This window comes from Cetorhinus maximus, chromosome 3 (genome assembly GCF_964194155.1).
Source record: "Cetorhinus maximus chromosome 3, sCetMax3.hap1.1, whole genome shotgun sequence".
NCBI lineage: Eukaryota > Metazoa > Chordata > Chondrichthyes > Lamniformes > Cetorhinidae > Cetorhinus > Cetorhinus maximus.
This window is the reverse complement of record NC_135881.1, coordinates 56047090-56066911: the sequence shown is the minus strand read 5'-3', so window position 1 is coordinate 56066911 and position 19822 is coordinate 56047090. Positions and strand designations below refer to the sequence as shown.

Genomic DNA, 19822 nt, shown 5'->3' with positions numbered 1-19822 from the left:
CAGTATTTTGTGTTTTGTGTCAAAACTCTTGGACATTAATTTCCAAGGATGAGATTTCAGAAGTAATAGGATTTTGATGTGATCCAATTTCAAGGCTACTGCCTTCAACCAAATATGATGGGTTGTGATACGACAGATGGATTTCAGTGTGAAGTGTAGGAAAATGTATATAGTTTGTGCGTTAGTTAATAGAAAATGTGTCTATGGTGAAAGGGTCTGCTTTTTCTGGGCCTAAAAGGAACAGGGTTTGGAAGTGATCATTGGGCATACTCTGAAGCATCTGGTCAAATATAAGGCCATTAATATTAAGACACTTAGTAAATTCAGTGTAATAGATATAAGTGTTTCCAGTTTTTATTGGTAATTAAACAAGTACAAGGACGATGGCTCGGATGGCTTCCTTCTGTTTTTTGTCATTTTATGAAGCTTGAACATTCGAACTGGAGTTTCTACTGTTGGAATAACTTTTCTTGCCCCTGGTTGGGGAAACCAGTTTTTCTATTTCTTAATGTTTTTTCTTCATTCCAGATATGAGCAAGCTTTTCTGACGAGCTTAATTGGACTGCGACTTGAAACTCATTTTTGGATTGGTATAAAATCTGATCCAGACAACAAAGGGGCCTTTTTGTCTGTGAATGGGGGGCCAGTGTCATATACAAATTGGAATATCGATATGCCAGGTGGGCATTAAGCACTGTGTCTCCTAACAGAGCATCTTGTTAGATTTCATTTACTGTCTACTGAATTGCTGTTGTACTTTTCACTGCTGGGCAACAACACAAACAGAAGCCTTGGGTGAAATTTAATGAGTGCAACAGGATCTCACCCACCAGTTGGAGAACTGGTGGGAACCCCAAGTCGCTTCTGTCCAGGAGGTCAGGCACAGTTACAAGTTAATTGCGTCATGCCTCTCATGCAACCTAGCCTCCAGTAGAATGGAAATCCCAACCCCAAGAGCTGCCAGCCAATCAGAGGCTAGCAGCTCTCCAGTCTCGACAGCGCAACCAGGAGCAATGGGCACTGCTGGTACTACAGTCAGACCTGCAGGAGGGTTTGGCCATTAATTCCCAGTTACAAGTGAGTGTGGGTGGGATCTGGGAGCGTGGAGAAGGGGTTGCTGGCAAGGGAGGGGGCGTTCAGAAGGAAGGGCAGGGGGTGCAAAATCAGTGTTGTAACTGATCCCATCAGTTTCTTAATGGGCACATTAATTTAAAATTGGTCCCCTTCTCTCCATTGTAGAAAAAGAAAATATCCCAACTTGTTGTTAATTGCCACACCTTAATATGTAATTTTGTACCTGAATAAAAATAACATGGTTTATTTATAATACCATTAATTAATTTATTGTTCATTTTCAAGTAAAATCTAATGGTTTCAATTTTTTTGAGTATTGGTGTTTATTACCTGTTAGTCTATTTGGTTCCTTTAAGAATTTTTACATTTAAACTATTATTTACAGGAAGAAAAGCTGGCTGTGTTGGCATGGCAACCAGAAGTGCTGCTGGTTTATGGGATGTTTATGACTGCACAGATAGAGCAAAATATATCTGCAAGCAATGGGCGGCTGGTGCGACATCTCCTCCAACTGTACCGACCACTCTTGCCCCAACCTGTTCAGACGGCTGGGAAACATATGAAAATTCTAGATACTGCTACAAAGTGAGACCACTGAATGCTTAAATTCTGTACAAACCGTGTGTGTCATTTTTTAAAAAACAGCCTGCTGCCAGCTTGGGGGCCATATTGACTTCCCTATCCAGGAGAAACTTGCCATGGGGAGGGTGAGCAATTAAAATGGTGAATTACCTACTCCATCCACAATCCTATTGCCTGATTTTATTTGAGCGTACAAGATGCCCTCCTGAGTCAATGGGACTGTTAAAATATGCAAATCAGGGTCTCATTACATCAATAGGATCCCAATGCCACCATAACCAAAGAGATAGTAGTGACCATCCAGACAGCAAGAATCAGCTGAGACCACTGAGGAGAGTATGCAGTGTAAGATTAAAACTTTCCTTTCTGGAATAAGGAGGAGACAAAGTACCTTTCCGGGCCGGACAAGGGAAGTGTAGTCAACCCCTGCTTGGATGTTACCACTCCCGTATTCTTGAACAGTTGACTGCTCCAGAGGTCATTCACTTCTTTCCCAGAAATGGTTCAGTCAAGGACATCTTCTGATGTCTGGGATTGTGGGGAGTCTGGTCATAGAAATTTAAGGCAGAGAAAGAGGCCATTTATCCCAATATGTTTGCACTGGTCAAATGAGCTATCCAGTCTGATCCCACTTTCCAGTTCTTGTGGTGGGATTTTCCATAACTGCCCGCCGCTGTGATCTTCTAGTCCCGCTGCAAGTCAATGGACTTCTGCCTTGCCCGCAGCGGGTCCCAACCACGACAGGGCTGGAAAATCCCGGCCTTAGTCCCTAACCTTGTAGGTCATGGCACTTCAAGTGCATATCTAAGTAACTTTCAAATGCGATTGGGGTTTCTGCCTCTACCACACTTTCAGCCAGTGAATTCCAAAGTCCCCACCAACCTCTGGATGAAAAATATCTCCTCAGCTCCTCTAATCCTTCTACCAAGTATTTTAAATCTATGCTCCCTGGTTATTGGCCTCCTTGCCAAGGGAAACCTTCCTATTTACTTTATCGAGGCCTCTCATAATTTTATGTACCTCAATTAAATCTCCCCTCAGCTTCCTCTGTTCCAAAGAAAACAACCCAGTTTATCCAACCATTCCCCATAGCTAAAATTTTCCAGTCCTGGCAACAACCTCATAAATCTTCTCTGTCCTTTCTCTGGTAAGATTACACCCTTCCTGCAATGTGGTGACCAGAACTGTATGCAATTCTCCAGCTGTGGCCTAACTAATCTTTTATATGGTTCCAGTATAACCTCTTTGATCTTATATTCTATGCCTCAACTAATAAAAACAAATATCTCATATACCTTGTTAACCACCTTATAACTGGTCCTGCTACCTTCAGGGATCAATATAATTAATGCATTGCCAATCTCTCTCTAACCTAGAAACAGGCCAATTTAAACTGTTCAGTCCTACTCTTGCATGTAGTAAATTCTTTTTGGAGTTTTTAAAAAGTCAAATCTTTGTTTTCTTAATTTTCCTGCCTGTCATTTTCCTCCCTCTCTTAATTCAATCTTTCTTTCCATCTCTGAATCTTCCTTTCTTTTCCATTGCTGCTCTCTTTTCAGTCCTTAAATCTCATTGTTTAAGCAGCTGCATAGTTGGTCCCACATTCCCCAAGGTCCCCCATGCCCCATTGGCCCTGCCATGTTGTTATCAGCTTGCACTTCCAGCAAGCTAGAGAGCTTGATTGGCACCCCATCCACAAACATTCAATCCCTCCACCACCGACACACAGCAACAGCAGTGTGTACTGTACCATCTACAAGATGCACTGCAGAAACACACCATGGCTCCTTCAACAGCACCTTCTAAACCCACGACTGCTACTGTCTAGAAGGACAAGGGCAGCAGATACATGGGAACACCACCACCTGGAAGTTCCCCTCAAAGTCAATCACCATCCTGGCTTGGAAATATATCACCGTTCCTTCACTGTCGCTGGGTCAAAATCCTGGAAACTCCCTCCCTAACAGCACTGTGGGTGTACCTACACCACAGGTTCTGCAGCGGTTCAAGAAGGCAGCTCACCACCACCTTATCAAAGGCAATTAGGGATGGACAATAAATGTTGGCCCAGCCAGCAAAGCCCACATCCCTTGAATGAAAATGAAAAAGAACTTTTAAGCTGAATGTGCAGAAAATGATCTAACTGATAGCGTATAAGCAAAATGCTGCTCTCCAGCAGGATCTAGCCTGTTGTTTCATTATCTGTGGTACTACACTGATGGCAAATCGTGGGTGGCACAAATCTCAAGTTGTGTTTTGCCTGAAGCCAGACCAAGGTTAACATCAGAAAACACATTCCGGGTCCTATAAAATATCATCTGTCAGATAGAATGTAAAGCATCGTAACAACCTGCTTGGTATGGGACGTGTTTAAACATCTGCTCAACAGCCCTTTTAACTAATGTGATATGACCTCAATCCCTCCACAAGCATCATTTTAAACCATTTATCAACTCTGAACCTTCTAGCTAAGGTCATCCATTTTCTTAGGCTTTGTCCTAAAGGTATTTGAAGATTAATAACAGCTACTCTTTCCCACCCAGGCTTTTATAAAATCTAAGCAAACCAAAAAATCATGGTTTGAAGCACGTGATTACTGTCGAGCCATTGGCGGAGATCTTACCAGCATCCATGATTATTCTGAAGAAAAATTTCTCTGGCATAAACTAGTGTAAGTATTTAATGTCACCCAATCAGCCCTGACAAAATACTTTACCCATAGCAATAAGACCAATGTAATATGAGTTACAAAAGGAGGAATTTTAACAGGATGAGTATGTGTGATTGGTTGCAGTTGGGGGAATTCTGAAAACACCAGGGGAGGTTGGTTTAAATCTGTTGGCTTGCAGGAAACAGGTTGCTTGGCATTTTAATTTTGTTAACAAGGCTATCAGCCTCTGAGTTAACCTGCTTTTCCTGTGTTACAGTGGTCAACTGGGTTTCCCAGGCCTCTGGAAACCCAACAGCTCAGGGGAGGTGAGAACATCTTTGGGAAGATGGTAACTGTCTTACAGCATTGCTTGTGGGCCAGGAGGAGCAGGAGTGCTCTCTACCACTGCAAGAGAACCCCCTAAAGAAAGATGTCCAGGGTCAAGGATTTAACCTAACTGATTCTGCAGCCCGCTAAGAAATGCTCCCTGCCCAGGTAGAGGCCAGGCATGCCAATCAGGGAGTCAAGCATATAAAATAATGTGTAATTAAGTCTCCAATCATGAAAGATAGTTGAGGGAAAACACTCCATTCGTTGGAGTCATACTGAATGATAGAAAGATGGTATTGTTATCGGAGTCCAATAGTCTCAGCTACAGGACATCTCTGCAGGAGTTCCTCAGGGTGGTGTCTTGGCCCAACCATCTCCAGCTGCTTCATCAATGACCTTCCCTCCAAATAAGGTCAGAAGTAGTGATGCTTGCTGATGATTGCACAGTGCTCAATACCATTGGCAACTTCTTAGATACTAAAGCAGTTTGCACCCACATGCAACAAGATCTGGGCAACTTTCAGGCTTTGATTGGTAAGCGGCAAATAACATTTGAGCCACAAAAGCGGCAGGTAACTTTTGCATCGTACATTGCCAGGCAATGACCATCTCCAACAAGAGAGAATCTAACCATTTTCCCTAGACATTCAATGGAATTATCATCGCTGAATCCCTCACTATCAACATCCTGGTGTTGATGGAATATTCTCCTCTTGCCTGGATGAGTGCAGCTCCAACAACACTCAAGATGCTTGACGCCATCCAGAAAAAAACCAGCCCGCTTCAATGACTCCCCATCCACAACCTTAAATATTTACTCCCTCCACCACTGACTCACAGTGGCATTCTACAAGATGCACTGCAGCAACTCACCAAGGCTCCTTCGACAGCACCTTCTAAACATATAACCTTTACCACAATAGCAGCAGAGAGCATGGGAACACCACCAACTGCAAGATCCCCTCTGTGATGACTGTCACTTTAAGATCAGTTCAACTGAGTAGGGGTCACGTGATTTGTTCAACCATTGTGTGGCTAGCACGAGGGAATAAATTCTAGGGAGGGGTTTCCTAGGTAGAAAATGGCTATATGAGGGGGCTGGCTGGATACAAGCAGCCACAGAAGCTCTTGTGTAAATGAAGTTCATTTTGCTGACTAAGCCTCCCAGAGCGTGTTTCTACATCCTCCAAGCCACACACCCTGCTGACTTGGAACTTTGGGGAGGATTTTGCTCTTGTCGGACAGGCAGGCCCAAGAACGGCCGCAAAAGCAACTGACCGTGATTTCATGCTGGCCGGCCAGCCAATTAAGGCCTGCCCAGCGTGAAAAGCGCACTGAAGCGCTCGGCATGTGCTTGGGGGGAGGAGGACAAGCGCGGAAGTTCACGCATACGCGTGGGTATGTACAGGAAAAGCTCCCTGAGGCACAGAGCTGCTTCAGGGAGATGAAGATTTTTGAAAATAAAAAAGAAGACAAACAACAAAATCTGCTCAGATGAAGGAGGTCTAATGAAATTGCTTGAAGCGCCAGAAAATAAAATTACAATGTATAATTTAAAAAAAGACAATAAGAAGAATGTACTGTATTAATGTATGCTGCAGAATAAGGAAACAAGCACCCAAGATGGAACATACACCATTAGGCACCTCTGGGTAGAATTCTCCGCCCATCAGGGGAGGTTGTGTGGGAGCGGGCGCGGCCAGGCGCAGACCCGATCGACACCCCCAATCAGGTCTGCGCCGCCATTTTATGTGGGCGGGCCAATTAAGGCCCGCCCAGCGTGACGCGCACCCGGAAGCGCTGTGTGCTCCCTGAGCGGGCGGGGGGGGGTTTCCTGAGTCGGGAGTGCGCTCTTTCGCGTGCACAGAGGTGCCTCAGGGAGGTTAGTTTTAAGTTTTAACAATTCAATAAAATGTTGAAAATTTTTTTATGACATGTCCCCTCACGTGAAACTGTCACATGAGCTTGGATATGTGCATTAATTTCAATAAAAATTTTTGGGAAAATCTAAAATCATTCATGAAACCTCATCCTGTCCGTGGATGAGGTTCCATGAAATACGTGAAGGCGGCCTGGGCTCTTTGCCTGCCCGCCACCCTTAAGGTAGGACAGGCAGCTCCGTTAATTATTTTAATTGTTAGTTAAATGGCCTTAATAGGCCTTTGACAGTTAGGCAGGTACGCAGTCGAGTTGGGGTTTGGGAGGGTGGGGGTTGGGGGAGTGGGGATGGGGTGTTGGGGGTGTGGAGGGGATTTAGGTGGTGTTTTTGGGGGGGTTGGTAGTTGCTGAGGGGAGTGAGGGTGTTGGGGGCAAGCGTTGGAAAGGGTTAGAGTGAAGGGGGCAGTTGGGAGTGGGGGTTTTGGGAGGGTGGGGGGTTGGAGAAAAGGGTGAGAAAGGGGTTGGTGGCTGTGGGAGCACAAATGTTTTTCACTTAAAAAGCATAGTTTTACTGACTTTTGAGGACTCAAATGATTAATACATGAGAAAACAACAATGTAATAGTAGATAAAAGATAAAAACTGCAGATGCTGGAAATCCAAAACAAAAACAAAAATAAAAATACCTGGAAAAACTCAGCAGGTCTGACAGCATCTGCAGAGAGGAACACAGTTAATGTTTCGAGTCCGTATGACTCTTCAACAGAACTAAGGAAAAATAGAAGAGAGGTGAAATATAAGCTGGTTTAAGGGGGGTGGGACAAGTAGAGCTGGATAGAGGGCCAGTGATAGGTGGAGATTGTCAAAAGATGTCATAGACAAAAGGACAAAGAGGTGTTGACGGTGGTGATATTATCTAAGAAATGTGCTAATAGGTGACATTAAGGGTAGAAAGCAGGACGAGCAAGGTACAGATAGCCCTAGTGGGGATGGGGTGGGGGGAAATGATTGAAATAGGCTAAAAGGTAGAGATAAAACAATGGATGGAAATACATTTAAAAATAATGGAAATAGGTGGGAAAAGAAAAATCTATATAAATTATTGGAAAAAAGAGGAATTGGAAAGGGGGTGGGGATGGAGGAGAGAGTTCATGATCTGAAATTGTTGAACTCAATATTCAGTCCTAGGCTGTAATGTGCCTAGTCGGAAGATGAGGTGCTGTTCCTCCAGTTTGCGTTGAGCTTCACTGGAACAATGCGGCAGGCCAAGGACGGACGTGTGGGCATGAGAGCAGGGTGGAGTGTTAAAATGGCAAGCGGCAGGGAGGTCTGGGCCATGTCTGTGGACAGACCGAAGGTGTTCCATAAAGCGGTCACCTAGTCTACGTTTGGTGTCTCCAATGTAGAGGAAACCGCATTGGGAGCAGCGAATGCAGTAGACTAAATTGAGGGAAGTGCAAGTGAAATGCTGCTTCACTTGAAGGGAATGTTTGGGCCCTTGAACAGTGAGGAGGGTGGAAGTAAAGTGTTGCACCTTCTGCGGTTGCATGGGAAGGTGCCGTGGGTGGGGGTTGAGGTGTAGGGGATGATGGAGGAGTGGACCAGGGTGTCCCGGAAGGAACGATCCCTGCGGAATGCCGCCAGGGTGGGGTGAAGGGGAGATGTGTTTGGTGGTGGCATTATGCTGGAGTTGGCAGAAATGGCGGAGGATGATCCTTTAAATGCGGAGGCTGGTGGGGTGATAAGTGAGGACAAGGGGGACCCTATCATGGTTTTGGGAGGAAGAGGAAGGTGTGAGGGCGGATGCATGGGAGATAGGCCGGACACGGTTGAGGGCCCTGTCAACCACCATGGGTGGAAAACCTTGGTTAAGGAAGAAGGAAGACATGTCAGAGGAACTGTTTTTGAAAGCGGCATCATCAGAACAGATGCGACGGAGGCGAAAGAACTGAGAGAATGGGATGGAGTCCTTACAGGAAGCGGGGTCTGAGGAGCTGTAGTCGAGGTAGCTGTGGGAGTCGGTAGGCTTGTAATGAATATTGGTGGACAGTCTATCATCAGAAATTGAGACAGAGAGGTCAAGGAAGGGAAGGGTAGTGTCAGAGATGGACCATGTGAAAATGATGGAGGGTTGGAAATTGGAAGCAAAATTAATAAATTTTTCCAGGTCCAGATGAGAGCACGAAGCAGCACCGAAGCAATCATCGATGTACCAGAGAAAGAGTTGTGGGAGGGGGCCGGAGTAGGACTGGAACAAGGAATGTTCCACATACCCCATAAAGAGACAAGCATAACTAGGCCCCATGAAGGTACCCATAACCACACCTTTTATTTGGAGGAAGTGAGAGGAGTTTAAGGAGAAATCGTTCAGTGAGAGAACAAGTTCAGCCATACGGAGGAGAGAGGTGGTGGATGGGGATTGTTCAGGCCTCTGTTCGAGGAAGAAGCGGAGAGCCCTCAGACCATCCTGGTGGGGGATGGAGGTGTAGAGGGATTGGACGTCCATGGTGAAGAGGAGGCGGTTGGGGGCCCGGGAACTGGCAATGTAATAGTAGACTTAGAAATGATATGGCCAACACATTTTCTTAGAGCTCTGGCACCCCAAAATTTGGCATTTCACCCCTGATGAGGGTTGACCCTTGAAATGATCTCAGGCTTTCTTCTTAGAAGACGACAGTTACTCTACTCATCCAGTGTCATTTCAGCAGCCAAAGTTCAAATCAACTCCCGTCTATTACTCAACTTCTCTTTTTATTATATATAGGTCACTAATGGCTTTTTCACCTGTGTGGATTGGATTACATAAGCCAAGACCGAATGGTGGATTTGTCTGGAGTGATGACAGTCCAGTAAGTGTTTTGTCCTCAAGTCAGTAAACATGTGTGATCAGAAATAACTTGCAGTTTTTTTTTTACATAAATGTGTCCCTATTCTAAAGTCACAGAAGAATGTCCATTCAATTGTAACCTGTCCATTTTTACGCATTATTTTAATGTTTTGGAGTGCGCTTTCTTTCCATTTTTAGATGTTTACCAAAGAATATAGTTAGTGACAAATATTTTAACTCAAAAGTTTTACGTAAAATGTGCAAAAGTATTATGGGTTATTCAAACTTCTAAAGGTGCATTTACATAAGAAGCTCACTGCCAGGGGGAAGCACCAGTTGACTTTCCACCAACACTACACAAGGCACAAGTTCCCTCATGTCCTGCTGCACTGCCGTGAGCACAGTGGGATGGGATGCCTACCCAACCACTGGCTGAACCCTGACCCCATCCAACTTTCAGGCATTAGGGGCATTATCATATATTGACTTGGTAGCCATGCCATTACAACATAGCTGGGAGTCTCACCTCAAGTGGAGCAAGAAAACTCACTGCAGTGAATAGCTGGTGTGAGTCAGCCACCGAAGCCAGCTGAAGACTTTTCAAATCCTTTTCTCTTTAGAAAATCTGACCTCTAAATGGTGCAGTTCCCTTGCAGCATTTGACCACTTTGTGACCACTGATCCATTGTTGCAGAGAAACTAGTCTTGCCATGTGGGGCAGGATTTTCTACTCCTGGTGTGGGCGCATGGGAAAACTCATGCTGCTGGCTGGTGCGCCAGTTTGTTGGGACCACCCCACCCAGGCCATTTTGAAGGAAAGTAGCCTATTGAAGATGCTAAACCATCTATTAAGGCTATCTGGAATTTTTCCAGTCAGCCTTGACAGCCCCCAAGACATAGGGGACTAGACCAACTGCCTGGAGGTGGCCTCCCAACGACAGACTGGGGAGGCCAGTGTTCCAGTCAGGCATTGAGGTCTTCCCCACCCACCTGGCCTCAGCCGTGGCCCCAGGCTGCCATGTTGCGGAGATCCCCCTCTACAATGGTGGACTGGGCCGCTGAGGCCAATTTTAATTTGAAAACTTAAAAAAGTTGGAGGGAGGATATCTCAAGGAGGAGACATATTTTTGCTCCCTTACCAGCGCTGCAGGCTTCATCTCCTTCCTAGCTAGAGGGCCTGCTATTGGCTCTCCAGCTTTGAGAGCCTGACTGCCATTCTTAATTGGATGGCGAGCCTGCCATCTAGCCACTAATTGGCCAATTAGGGAGAAATTAGAGCCAGGTGACTGTTTCTCACACAGTGCAGGATTGTGGTCCCCATTTGACCCTGATGGTGGTGACCTAGCCCAAAGAGTAAATGACTGTCATTGAGATCCCCTTCTGAGGCCCTTAGAAACTCGACGTGCTAGGGCCAAACCAGCGTCTCCTTTGCCCAGCGTTGCTAGGTTGCATGATGAGAATTGCAATGATGCAACAGCTGCATTGCACACACCTGCCCATTGGTGAACAGGTGCATTATACAACCACCCCTTATCAGCCAGAAATTTCAGTGGGTGGAAAAACACCTGGGACTGGCTCCCAAACTCAGCCCCTACAACCCAGGGTCCACTGCATTTACAGCCCCGGGTCATGGAAATTCAACCCAATGCAGTGTAGATGGGTTGTCAAGGCCTGAACTGACCAGGGAATCTAACTGCCCTTAACTCTGGCATCAGGTCAGCATCTGATTCCACGTTTAACCAACATTTACACTGTTACTGTAACTTTGGTGTGGAATAAAGCCATTTCACAATGACACAATGCGGTGTATCCACATCTTAAATCTCTTATCTGCCCTTTCCAACTGTTGCTGATATTAAGCGTGTTCAAAAGCTATATATATATTATCCTTGTTTAATATTTATCCCAAACCATCTAAAGCAGAGTTTTTTTATTAAAAAAATGTAACTTCAAATTTAGGCTTTTTAAACTAAATTTACTTCATGTAAATTACCTCTGCTTACCATTTTATTGTGCTAATTCAGTGGATCGTTTGTTTTTAAACTTTGTTTCCAACAACTTCAAACAATCCAGATGTTAAAACAGCAGTTATTTATGTCATTGTTATAGGTCGCATTTCAGAACTGGAATCCGGGAGAGCCCAACCAGTTTCGTGGGATTGAGAACTGTGTTGAATCAGGAACTGGTTATGAAATGCAATGGAATGACATACATTGTGAATCGTTACATGATTGGATTTGCAAAATTAAAAAAGGCAAGGATAAAATAATGTTCTCTCAGCTTTTGTCATGTCACATTGAATTATATTTAAAAGTCAATTAGGAATGTCAAGTGTTGCAGTCCTGATTTATAAAGAAGTTGCTGAATGCCAAAGCCTGGACCTTACTGCTGGCAGTGTATTAACGTCTAATATTTTAAATAAAGCTTGTGTCAGCTATGGCCTAGTAGCACGCTTGCCTCTGAATCATAAGGTTCTGTGTTCAAGTCCCACTCCAGTGCTTGAGCACAAAAATAAAGGCTGGCACTCCAATACTGAGGGAGTGCTGTACTGTCAGAGATGCTGTCTTTCTGATGAGATATTAAACCAAGGCCTCATCTGCAAGCTCAGCTGAATGTACAAGATCCCCTGGCACTGCTTCAAAGAGGAGCAGGGGAGTTGTTCCTAGCCAAATTTATCCCTCTAACAACATCACAAAAAACAGCTTATCTGGTCGTTATCACATTGCTATTTGTGGGCGCTTGCTGTATGTAAATAGGCTATTACTTTTTCTACATCACACAGTAACCACAAATCAAAAAGTATTTCATAAGCTGTAAATTACTTTGAGATGTTTGGCGGTATTGAAAAAGACTAAAATGCAAGTCTTTAATTCCTCTCTCTCTCCTGCTTTAATGGAGGAGTAATACTATTTTAGATAAGGTTAACAACTACATTAAAATATGAGAGAGAGAAATTTAACACACACTCTTTAAGTCTTCTTATAATGACATCACACGCAATGACTTCCAGGCTTACATGCTTATTCCACTTGTGAAAAGGACAACAAAAGAAAAAAAGTCAGGGATGAGATAAGTCGATTTGGCTCATTTCTCTAGAGTATTATGAGATGAATAACACTTACAATACTGTTGCTCATGAGTGAAAGAAATGCAATATTCAACAATTTTCTATAGGCCATATACATCTACAAAAGTTATACTTTCCAGTTCCATTTTATTTTATTCACAAATTCAAAATAGATTTAATTTTCACGGTGGAGTTTTGTTAGGGGCTGTTTCCTTCTGAAGGTCACTTGAAATTGCACAGTAGTTGCCGTAGTGACTGACATGTGATGGTATTTTTGTTTTATACTGTATTAGTTCTTTAGCTGTCACTACTTGTAGTAGTGGTGTACAGAAAGCTTGTACTAGTTATTATTAATGATTTGCTATGGTTACAGCAGCTGCTTGATGCTGCCAAGTGCCAGTAAGCAGCCATTTGAGGAGTTTTCCTAGCTACTTTATACATGCTAACCATTAAATATTCACACTGACAGTCAATATTTGCTGATGAAAATAAGCATTGAGTAGGTCTCTGTACCCTCCATGCCACTCCTAACTCAGTCTTGTTGCTTGAAGTGAATCTGGCCAATGTATGTTTGAGGGAATGTTTGCTGGAATAAGAACTCCAGCTCATTGTCTTCAGCAGCCAAAATAATTTCAAGTAGCAGAAGGCTTTTGTTTGGCCTGGCAGTGGGGGAAGGGGTCAAGAGGAAATGGATGGCTTTCAAGCGGGGATAGTGAAAGGAAAATGATGGAAGTCATGAAGAGCAAAATTAAGTACGAATGTAAGGCAATGAAGAAAGAGGAAAATTGATGCCAGTGAAGCTCAGAGTGAGACTTTGAGACGGAAAGGAAGCTTTAACTGATTAAAGTTAACTGATTTAATTGAACTAGGGAAGGAGATAAATGCCAGCTGAGACTGGGAGAGGAAGAAGACTCAGCCTGATCTGAAGGGATTGGAAGAGAACAAGAGTGTAGTAGAGGAAGAAATGTGCCAACCTGAACAAGTGAAGGGGAAGGGGCATAGAGGGAGAGAGGGGGGGAGGGACTGAGAGAGAGAGAGAGAGTTCCAGCTTGAACTGAGGTGCAGGTGGTGAAGAATACTGGGGGTGTGGTGAGATGTGCGGAAACAGGGACTAGATTTCCAGCTTGACTTATTTGGGAGAAGGAGACGAGTTTGCGGAGGAATTGAGAGGATTGGCAGAGAGTGAGTCAATGAAAGGATGCTATTTGTTGTGTAAGCTTGTACAGTATTTTAGTATAAATTTACAGCATGGCAATGTCACATAATGGGGTCCTCCAACTTTGCCCTTTTTGTTCTGACATGCAATGGACCCAGTACACCTCCTGGACCTTCATTCCCAGATCTTCATTCCATCAGTGCATCCTCTGAAAATCGACCCTCAAACAGCTTCTGGACTTCACTCTTCACTTATCTCTGAACACGAACAACAGAAAAGTCAACAAGTAGTGAAGGGTTGGGGTAGGGCATCGGGAGGGCAGAGAGTGGAGAAGTGAAAGGAGACATGACAATAGAAGAGAGTCTATTCCTTTTCATGCTTCATGCTAATTCCACCCTATCTAAGTCTACCGTGGGACTGATGACTTTAACTCTAGACTCCTTCCTGTTATCACCATCTATTTCCTATCAAGCATTTACTAGCATGTTTTTATGTATCCTAATTTTTATGTAACCAGACCTATGTCACTCAAGATCTCTTTGACTCCATTCGTGTGTGCATTTTGCATGGATATTTTGGCTGCCCCTCTGGACCCAAGCCCATCAATCTATTTCCACTTCTGCTCCTTTTTTTTAACCTTCTTTCGTCTTTATCCCTCCTAGACTCTTTTCCATTAACTCCTTTCACTTCTCCACTCTCAGGTACTCTGCCCTCCCAATCCCCTACCCCTACTGTACTCCTCGACTTTCTCTGATCCCACACTTGACTCCCTGTTAGATCAGCCTACCGATTCCCTCTGTGCCTTTCTTGGCATTGTCCTACAGGCTCATCAAGACACTTGGTGCTGGCTCATTATGAGCAGCAAACTAAATTGCCCTATCCCACTCTCTTATTAATCTTCCTGCCCAGCGCAGCAGCTGGGGGCTAATTTTGCCACTTAATGAAGCCTCCCCACCTGGCTACATCTTCCACACTTGCCCTGACAAGACAACCCTGGTGACATTGTGATGCTTATCACCGGACACAACTTGGCCTGACCCCCTACTGTTACGACTAATCCCTGGGCGAGGTCCTGCAATTTATTATGATCCCAGATGAGATACCCCAAATTGTTAACTTCCCGAATGGAACCCCAATTTTGTTATGCACCTGGGTGAGGAGGAATGAGCTGGCTCCACTTGTTTATTTAACCCCCTCAGTTGGTCGCAACAAGTTAATTTAAAAAGGATCCCTTCCCTCGTGGATAACTTTTTCCAGCCCAAATGTACTTGTGTGTTAGAAGGAGCCAATTTAACCAAGCTTTCTTGAGTCAAAGAAAGAGTAAATTCATTAGTTACTATGAACCCGAGAAAAAAATTATAAAAACGTAACACACAAACACACAGATCAGAAATGAAAAAGTTGAGTCCAAAAATAAAAGTTAAAAAAGATATACAAATCTGTCTTTGGCTTGTCCATGAGCAGTAGATGGCGAAACATTGTGGCCATTAAGTTGGGTGATTCCGGTAAAACTGACTTTGGCAGTTAAGCAGTTGGTTTAGAGACACTTGGTTCTGCAGGTTAGTTGAAGGAGCTGTTCTATTTCTTTTGAATGTGGCTTTGCTAACTTGTCTCCAGCCAGAGATTGAGAGAGATAGACTTTTACCTGCAAGCTTCAGGACTGTCTAGTTGCTACTCTTCTGCTGTGACCTTCACAGCATACACCAGCACATCAGAACTAGAGTACACCAATCAGGTTGGCAGCTGGCTTTTTAACCCCTTTTCTTGTATATTCTTGGAAAGGAAAATCGAACATGTCTTTCACCCAGAATCTGCTTTCTTTCAACTCAGGTCAAGTCCACATTTTAAGATATAACTCAACAGGAGATGGTTTCTGCTGAAATGATAATTAGTCTCCATTGTCTCTGCAACCACAGGAGATTTAAGTTCAGTCTTTTGCATTGCATCTCTTCCTTTCAAGTGTCTCTGTCTGAAGTAGGCCTTGACACCTTTATGTGCAACCTTCCAAGCTCTCTATGGACTAGTTGGTCAAGTATAATCCACATAGGAATTTTCCAAAAAGCAGTTACTTTACATTCTCAGCCAACCTTTGCTTGTAGATCCTTTTTTAAAAAAAAATATCTTACTTAAAAAGTTCAGTATGCCCAGAAGTAATTTGGGGCTGTGATCCGCTGTCATGACACTGCTCCCCTGGAACTTCTTTCTTCTTTGAGCATCTCACCTCATATTCAAAATCATCTAGATATATTCACTGCTTTCCTTCCTCCGCCTCTTCATTGAATGACTTACCTTCCTCAGTGATTGCAACCTCCATCTAAACTCATCATGTTCTCTCTCCTCTGAGTTCACTGTCGTCTTATCTTACCTAAATCTCTATCTCCTTTTAAGCTCCCCAACATATATTCATGGCCAACCCCTTGACCATGCAGTCTCACGTAGTCTTGCTAGCCCCATCATATCACTTACAGAAAAAGCCATTTCTGATCACTTGTATTATTCTCCATCCACATCCCCCCTTCCATATCCCAACCCTACCTCCTTCTGATTTAGTTCCTGGATAAAACTATCCCAAATTCACTTACAGCGGAACTGTCTAGCCTCTAGCCCTCCATTCACCACAACATTTCTGTAGCTCCTGATTTGCTCAGTCACACCCTCACTTCCACTCTCGATGCTCTAGTCCCCAATAAAGCCATGATTCTCTCTCACCCTGGCTGCTCCCTCCAAACGGGCTTCATCTCCATTCCCTGAAGTCCAAGGAATGCAAACTTGAAAGGATATTGTGGACAAGTGTTTTAGCTATCCACTGCCAAATCTGGATAGACCATTGAAAACACTATTGGGCCCTGTTCTCAATGCTGGAGCTGATCACTATTCCAGGAACATCCTAGAATACAAAGATAAACCCTGGCTTCTTTTTCTGTACTGGAAAATCATCTTCTTAAACCTCTCTTCCTTTTCCCCTCCATCCTCACCTCCAACAGCAAGCACGAGGAGCTTAAGGATTTATTGTCACTAAGATAGAGATAATCCAACCAGTTGCCACTGCTGCATCCCTCCCTTCCGCTAACCTACCTGGCCAAACTTCCTTCAGTGCTTCCCCCTGCCCCAGCCCTGAACTTGCATCCTTCTCTAGTTTCTGTCCTATCTCTCCTCATGCTTTCTCTGAGCTCAATATGAGACTCACCTTTTATTCCCTTGATCCGATTCCTAATAAACTGTTGATCACCTAGTTTCCCCTCCTGGCCTCCATGTTAGCAGACATTGTAAGTGGTTCTGTCTCTTTATGTGTTGTCCCTCTCTCCTTTAAATCTGCTGTCTTCAACTCCTCTCCTCAAATAAATAATCCTTGATACCCATTGCGCTGGCAAACTATTGTCCCATCGCCAACCTCCAGCCTCCTTTTAAGACCATAAGACATAGGAGCAGTAGTAGGCCATTCAGCCCATCGAGTCTGCACCACCGTTCATTGACATCATGGTGGATCTGATACTCCTTAACTCCACTTTTCTGCCATTTCCCCATAACCGTTGATTCCCTTACTGATTAAAAATTTGTCGATCTCAGCCTTGAGTATATTAATGACCCAGCCTCCTCAGCCCTCTGAGGTAAATAATTCCACAGATTCACTACTCTCTGAGAGAAGAAATTCCTCCTCATCTCTGTCTTAAATTGGTACCCCTTACTCTGACATTATGCCTTCTGGCCCAAGACTCTCCCACAAGGGGAAACAATCTCTCAGCATCTATCCTGTCAAGCCCCATAAGAATCTTATATGTTTCAATAAGGCCACCTCTCATTTTTCTAAACTTCATTGAGTGTAGGCCCAATCTACTCAACCTCTCCTCATAAGAAAATCCCTCCATACTCAGGATCAACCTAATGAACCTTCTCTGGACTGCCGCCAATGCTAGTAAATCTTTCCTTAGATATGGGAACCAAAACTGTTCACAGTATTCTAGGTGTGGTCTAACTAGCACCTTGTATAGTTTTAACAAGATGATCCTATTTTTATACTCCATTCCTTTTGAAATAAAGGCCAACATTCCATTTGCCTTCCCTATTACCTGCTGAACTTGTATACTAGCTTTTTGTGATTCATGTATGAGGACCCTCAAATCCCTCTGTGCTGCAGCTTTCTGCAGTCTTTCTCCATTTAAATAATATTCAGTTCCTCTATTCTTTCTTCCAAAGTGTATAATCTCACATTTTCCCACATTATATTCCATCTGCCAAGTTTTTGCCCATTCACTTAACCTGTCTATATCCCTCTGTAGATGCTTTGTGTCATCCTCACCACTTACCCTCCCACCTATTTTTGTGTCACCCACAAACTTGGCGATAGTGCATTCATTTCCCTTATCCAGGTCATTAATATATACAGTTAATAATTGTGGCCCCAGCACTGATCCCTATGGCACTCCACTAGTTACAGGTTGCCGTCCTGAAAATGTCACCCTTATTCTAACTCCCTGTCTTCTATTAGTTAGCCAATCCTCAATCCATGCTAATAAACTACCCCCAATCATGGGCTCTTATCTTATTAAGTAGCCTTATGTGTAGTACCTTATCGAACGCCCTTTGGAAATCCAAATATATTACATCTAATGGTTCTTCTTTATCTATCCTGCTTGTTGCCTCCTCAAAGAATTCTAATAAATTTGTTAGGCATGATTTCCCCTTCATGAAGCCATGCTGGCTCTGCTTGATTATATTATGTATTTCTAAATGCTCTGCAATGACATCCTTTATAATACACTAACGTTTTCCCAATAACAGATGTTAAGCTAACTGGCCTATAGTTACCTGTTTTTTTTGTCTCTCTCCCTTTTTGAATAAGGGTGTTACATTGACAGTTTTCCAATCCTCTGGGACTTTTCCAGAATCTGAGGATTCTTGGAAGATTACTACCAGTGCTTCCACTATCTCTGTAGCTACTTCCTTTAATATCCTGGGATGCAACCCATCAGGTCCAAGGGACTAATCAGCCTTTAGCCCATTAGTTTCCCTAGTACATTTTCTCGAGTGATAGTTATTGTATTTATTTTATCCACCCCCTTTTGCCCCTTGATTATTTAGTATTTTTGGAATGCTATTCATGTCTTCTACTGTGGAGATTGATGCAAAGTATTCAGTCAACTCCTCTGCCATTTCCTGGTTCCCCGTGATTATTTCCCCCATTTCATTCTGCAAGGGGTCTATGCTTACTTTGGCCTCTTTCTTCCTTTTTATATATTTAGAGAAGATATTACTGTCAATTTTTTATATTACTTGCAAGTTTACTCTCAAAGTTTATTTTCTCCCTCTTTATTATTTTTTGGTCATCTTTTGTTGGTTTTTAAAACTTTCCCAATCCTCTAGCTTACCACTAATCTTTGCCACATTGTATGCTTTTTCTTTCAATTTGATACTATCCTTAACTTCCTTGGTTAACCATGGTTTGTTCATCCACTTCCTAGAATCCTTCTTCCTCACTGGGATATATCTTTGATGTGAGTCAAACTATTTTCTTAAACGTCTGCCATTGTTCATCAACACTCTTTTCTGCTAAACTCTTTTCCCAGTCCACTCCAGCCAACTCTGCCCTCATTTCTTTTGTAATTACCCTTATTTAAGTTTAGCACAGTTGTTTCTGACCCAAGTTTCTCACTCTCAAACTGAATGGTAAATTCTACCATGTTATGATCACTGTTTTCTCGGAGATCGTTTACTCTGAGAGCATTTATTAAACCTGCCTCATTATGCATTACCAGATCCAAAATAGCCTGATCCCTGGTTGGATCCATAACATATTATTTTAGGAAGCTGTCCCGAATAAACTCTATGAATTCCTCCTCATGGCTACCTCTGCAATGTCCTAGAATATGTTGTCACCTCTCAATTCCTTCCCCATCTTTCCCAGATCTCCATTAAAGTAATAAGTATCAGCGATTTTTTTCCCTACCTGTCCAATGTTATGGTTGGGGGGTGGGCGATTCAGCCAGGCGGCCTTTGGATTCTAGAAGAAGCCTCATCCATGGGCGGGATGAGGTTTCTGATATTAATTAAAAATAAAATAAAAATGTTTGTGCAGAATTTTTGTAATCCACATGATGAGGTGAGAGAGTCCCATGTTTGGATATTTTTTTCCACACTTTTCAAAATTTCATTCGGCACTCACCCTCCTTCTGCCACTACCCTGACAGTGCGGAGCCTTTCAGTGCACCTTTTACACTGGCAGGCCATTAATTGGCCAGCCAGTGTGAAATCACAGTCGTGG

At 43.4% G+C, this 19822-nt stretch overlaps 1 protein-coding gene across 1 annotated transcript in view; it reads left to right on the top strand.

The window, feature by feature from the left end:
* Positions 1 to 19822, top strand: part of mrc1a (mannose receptor, C type 1a) — a 206245-nt gene that overhangs the window by 136582 nt on the left and 49841 nt on the right. The window contains exons 11-15 of the mRNA XM_078538411.1: positions 529 to 680; positions 1460 to 1659; positions 4200 to 4327; positions 9278 to 9362; positions 11450 to 11594. Coding sequence (XP_078394537.1) covers positions 529 to 680; positions 1460 to 1659; positions 4200 to 4327; positions 9278 to 9362; positions 11450 to 11594 — 710 coding nt within the window. The remainder of the gene's footprint in view (positions 1 to 528; positions 681 to 1459; positions 1660 to 4199; positions 4328 to 9277; positions 9363 to 11449; positions 11595 to 19822) is intronic.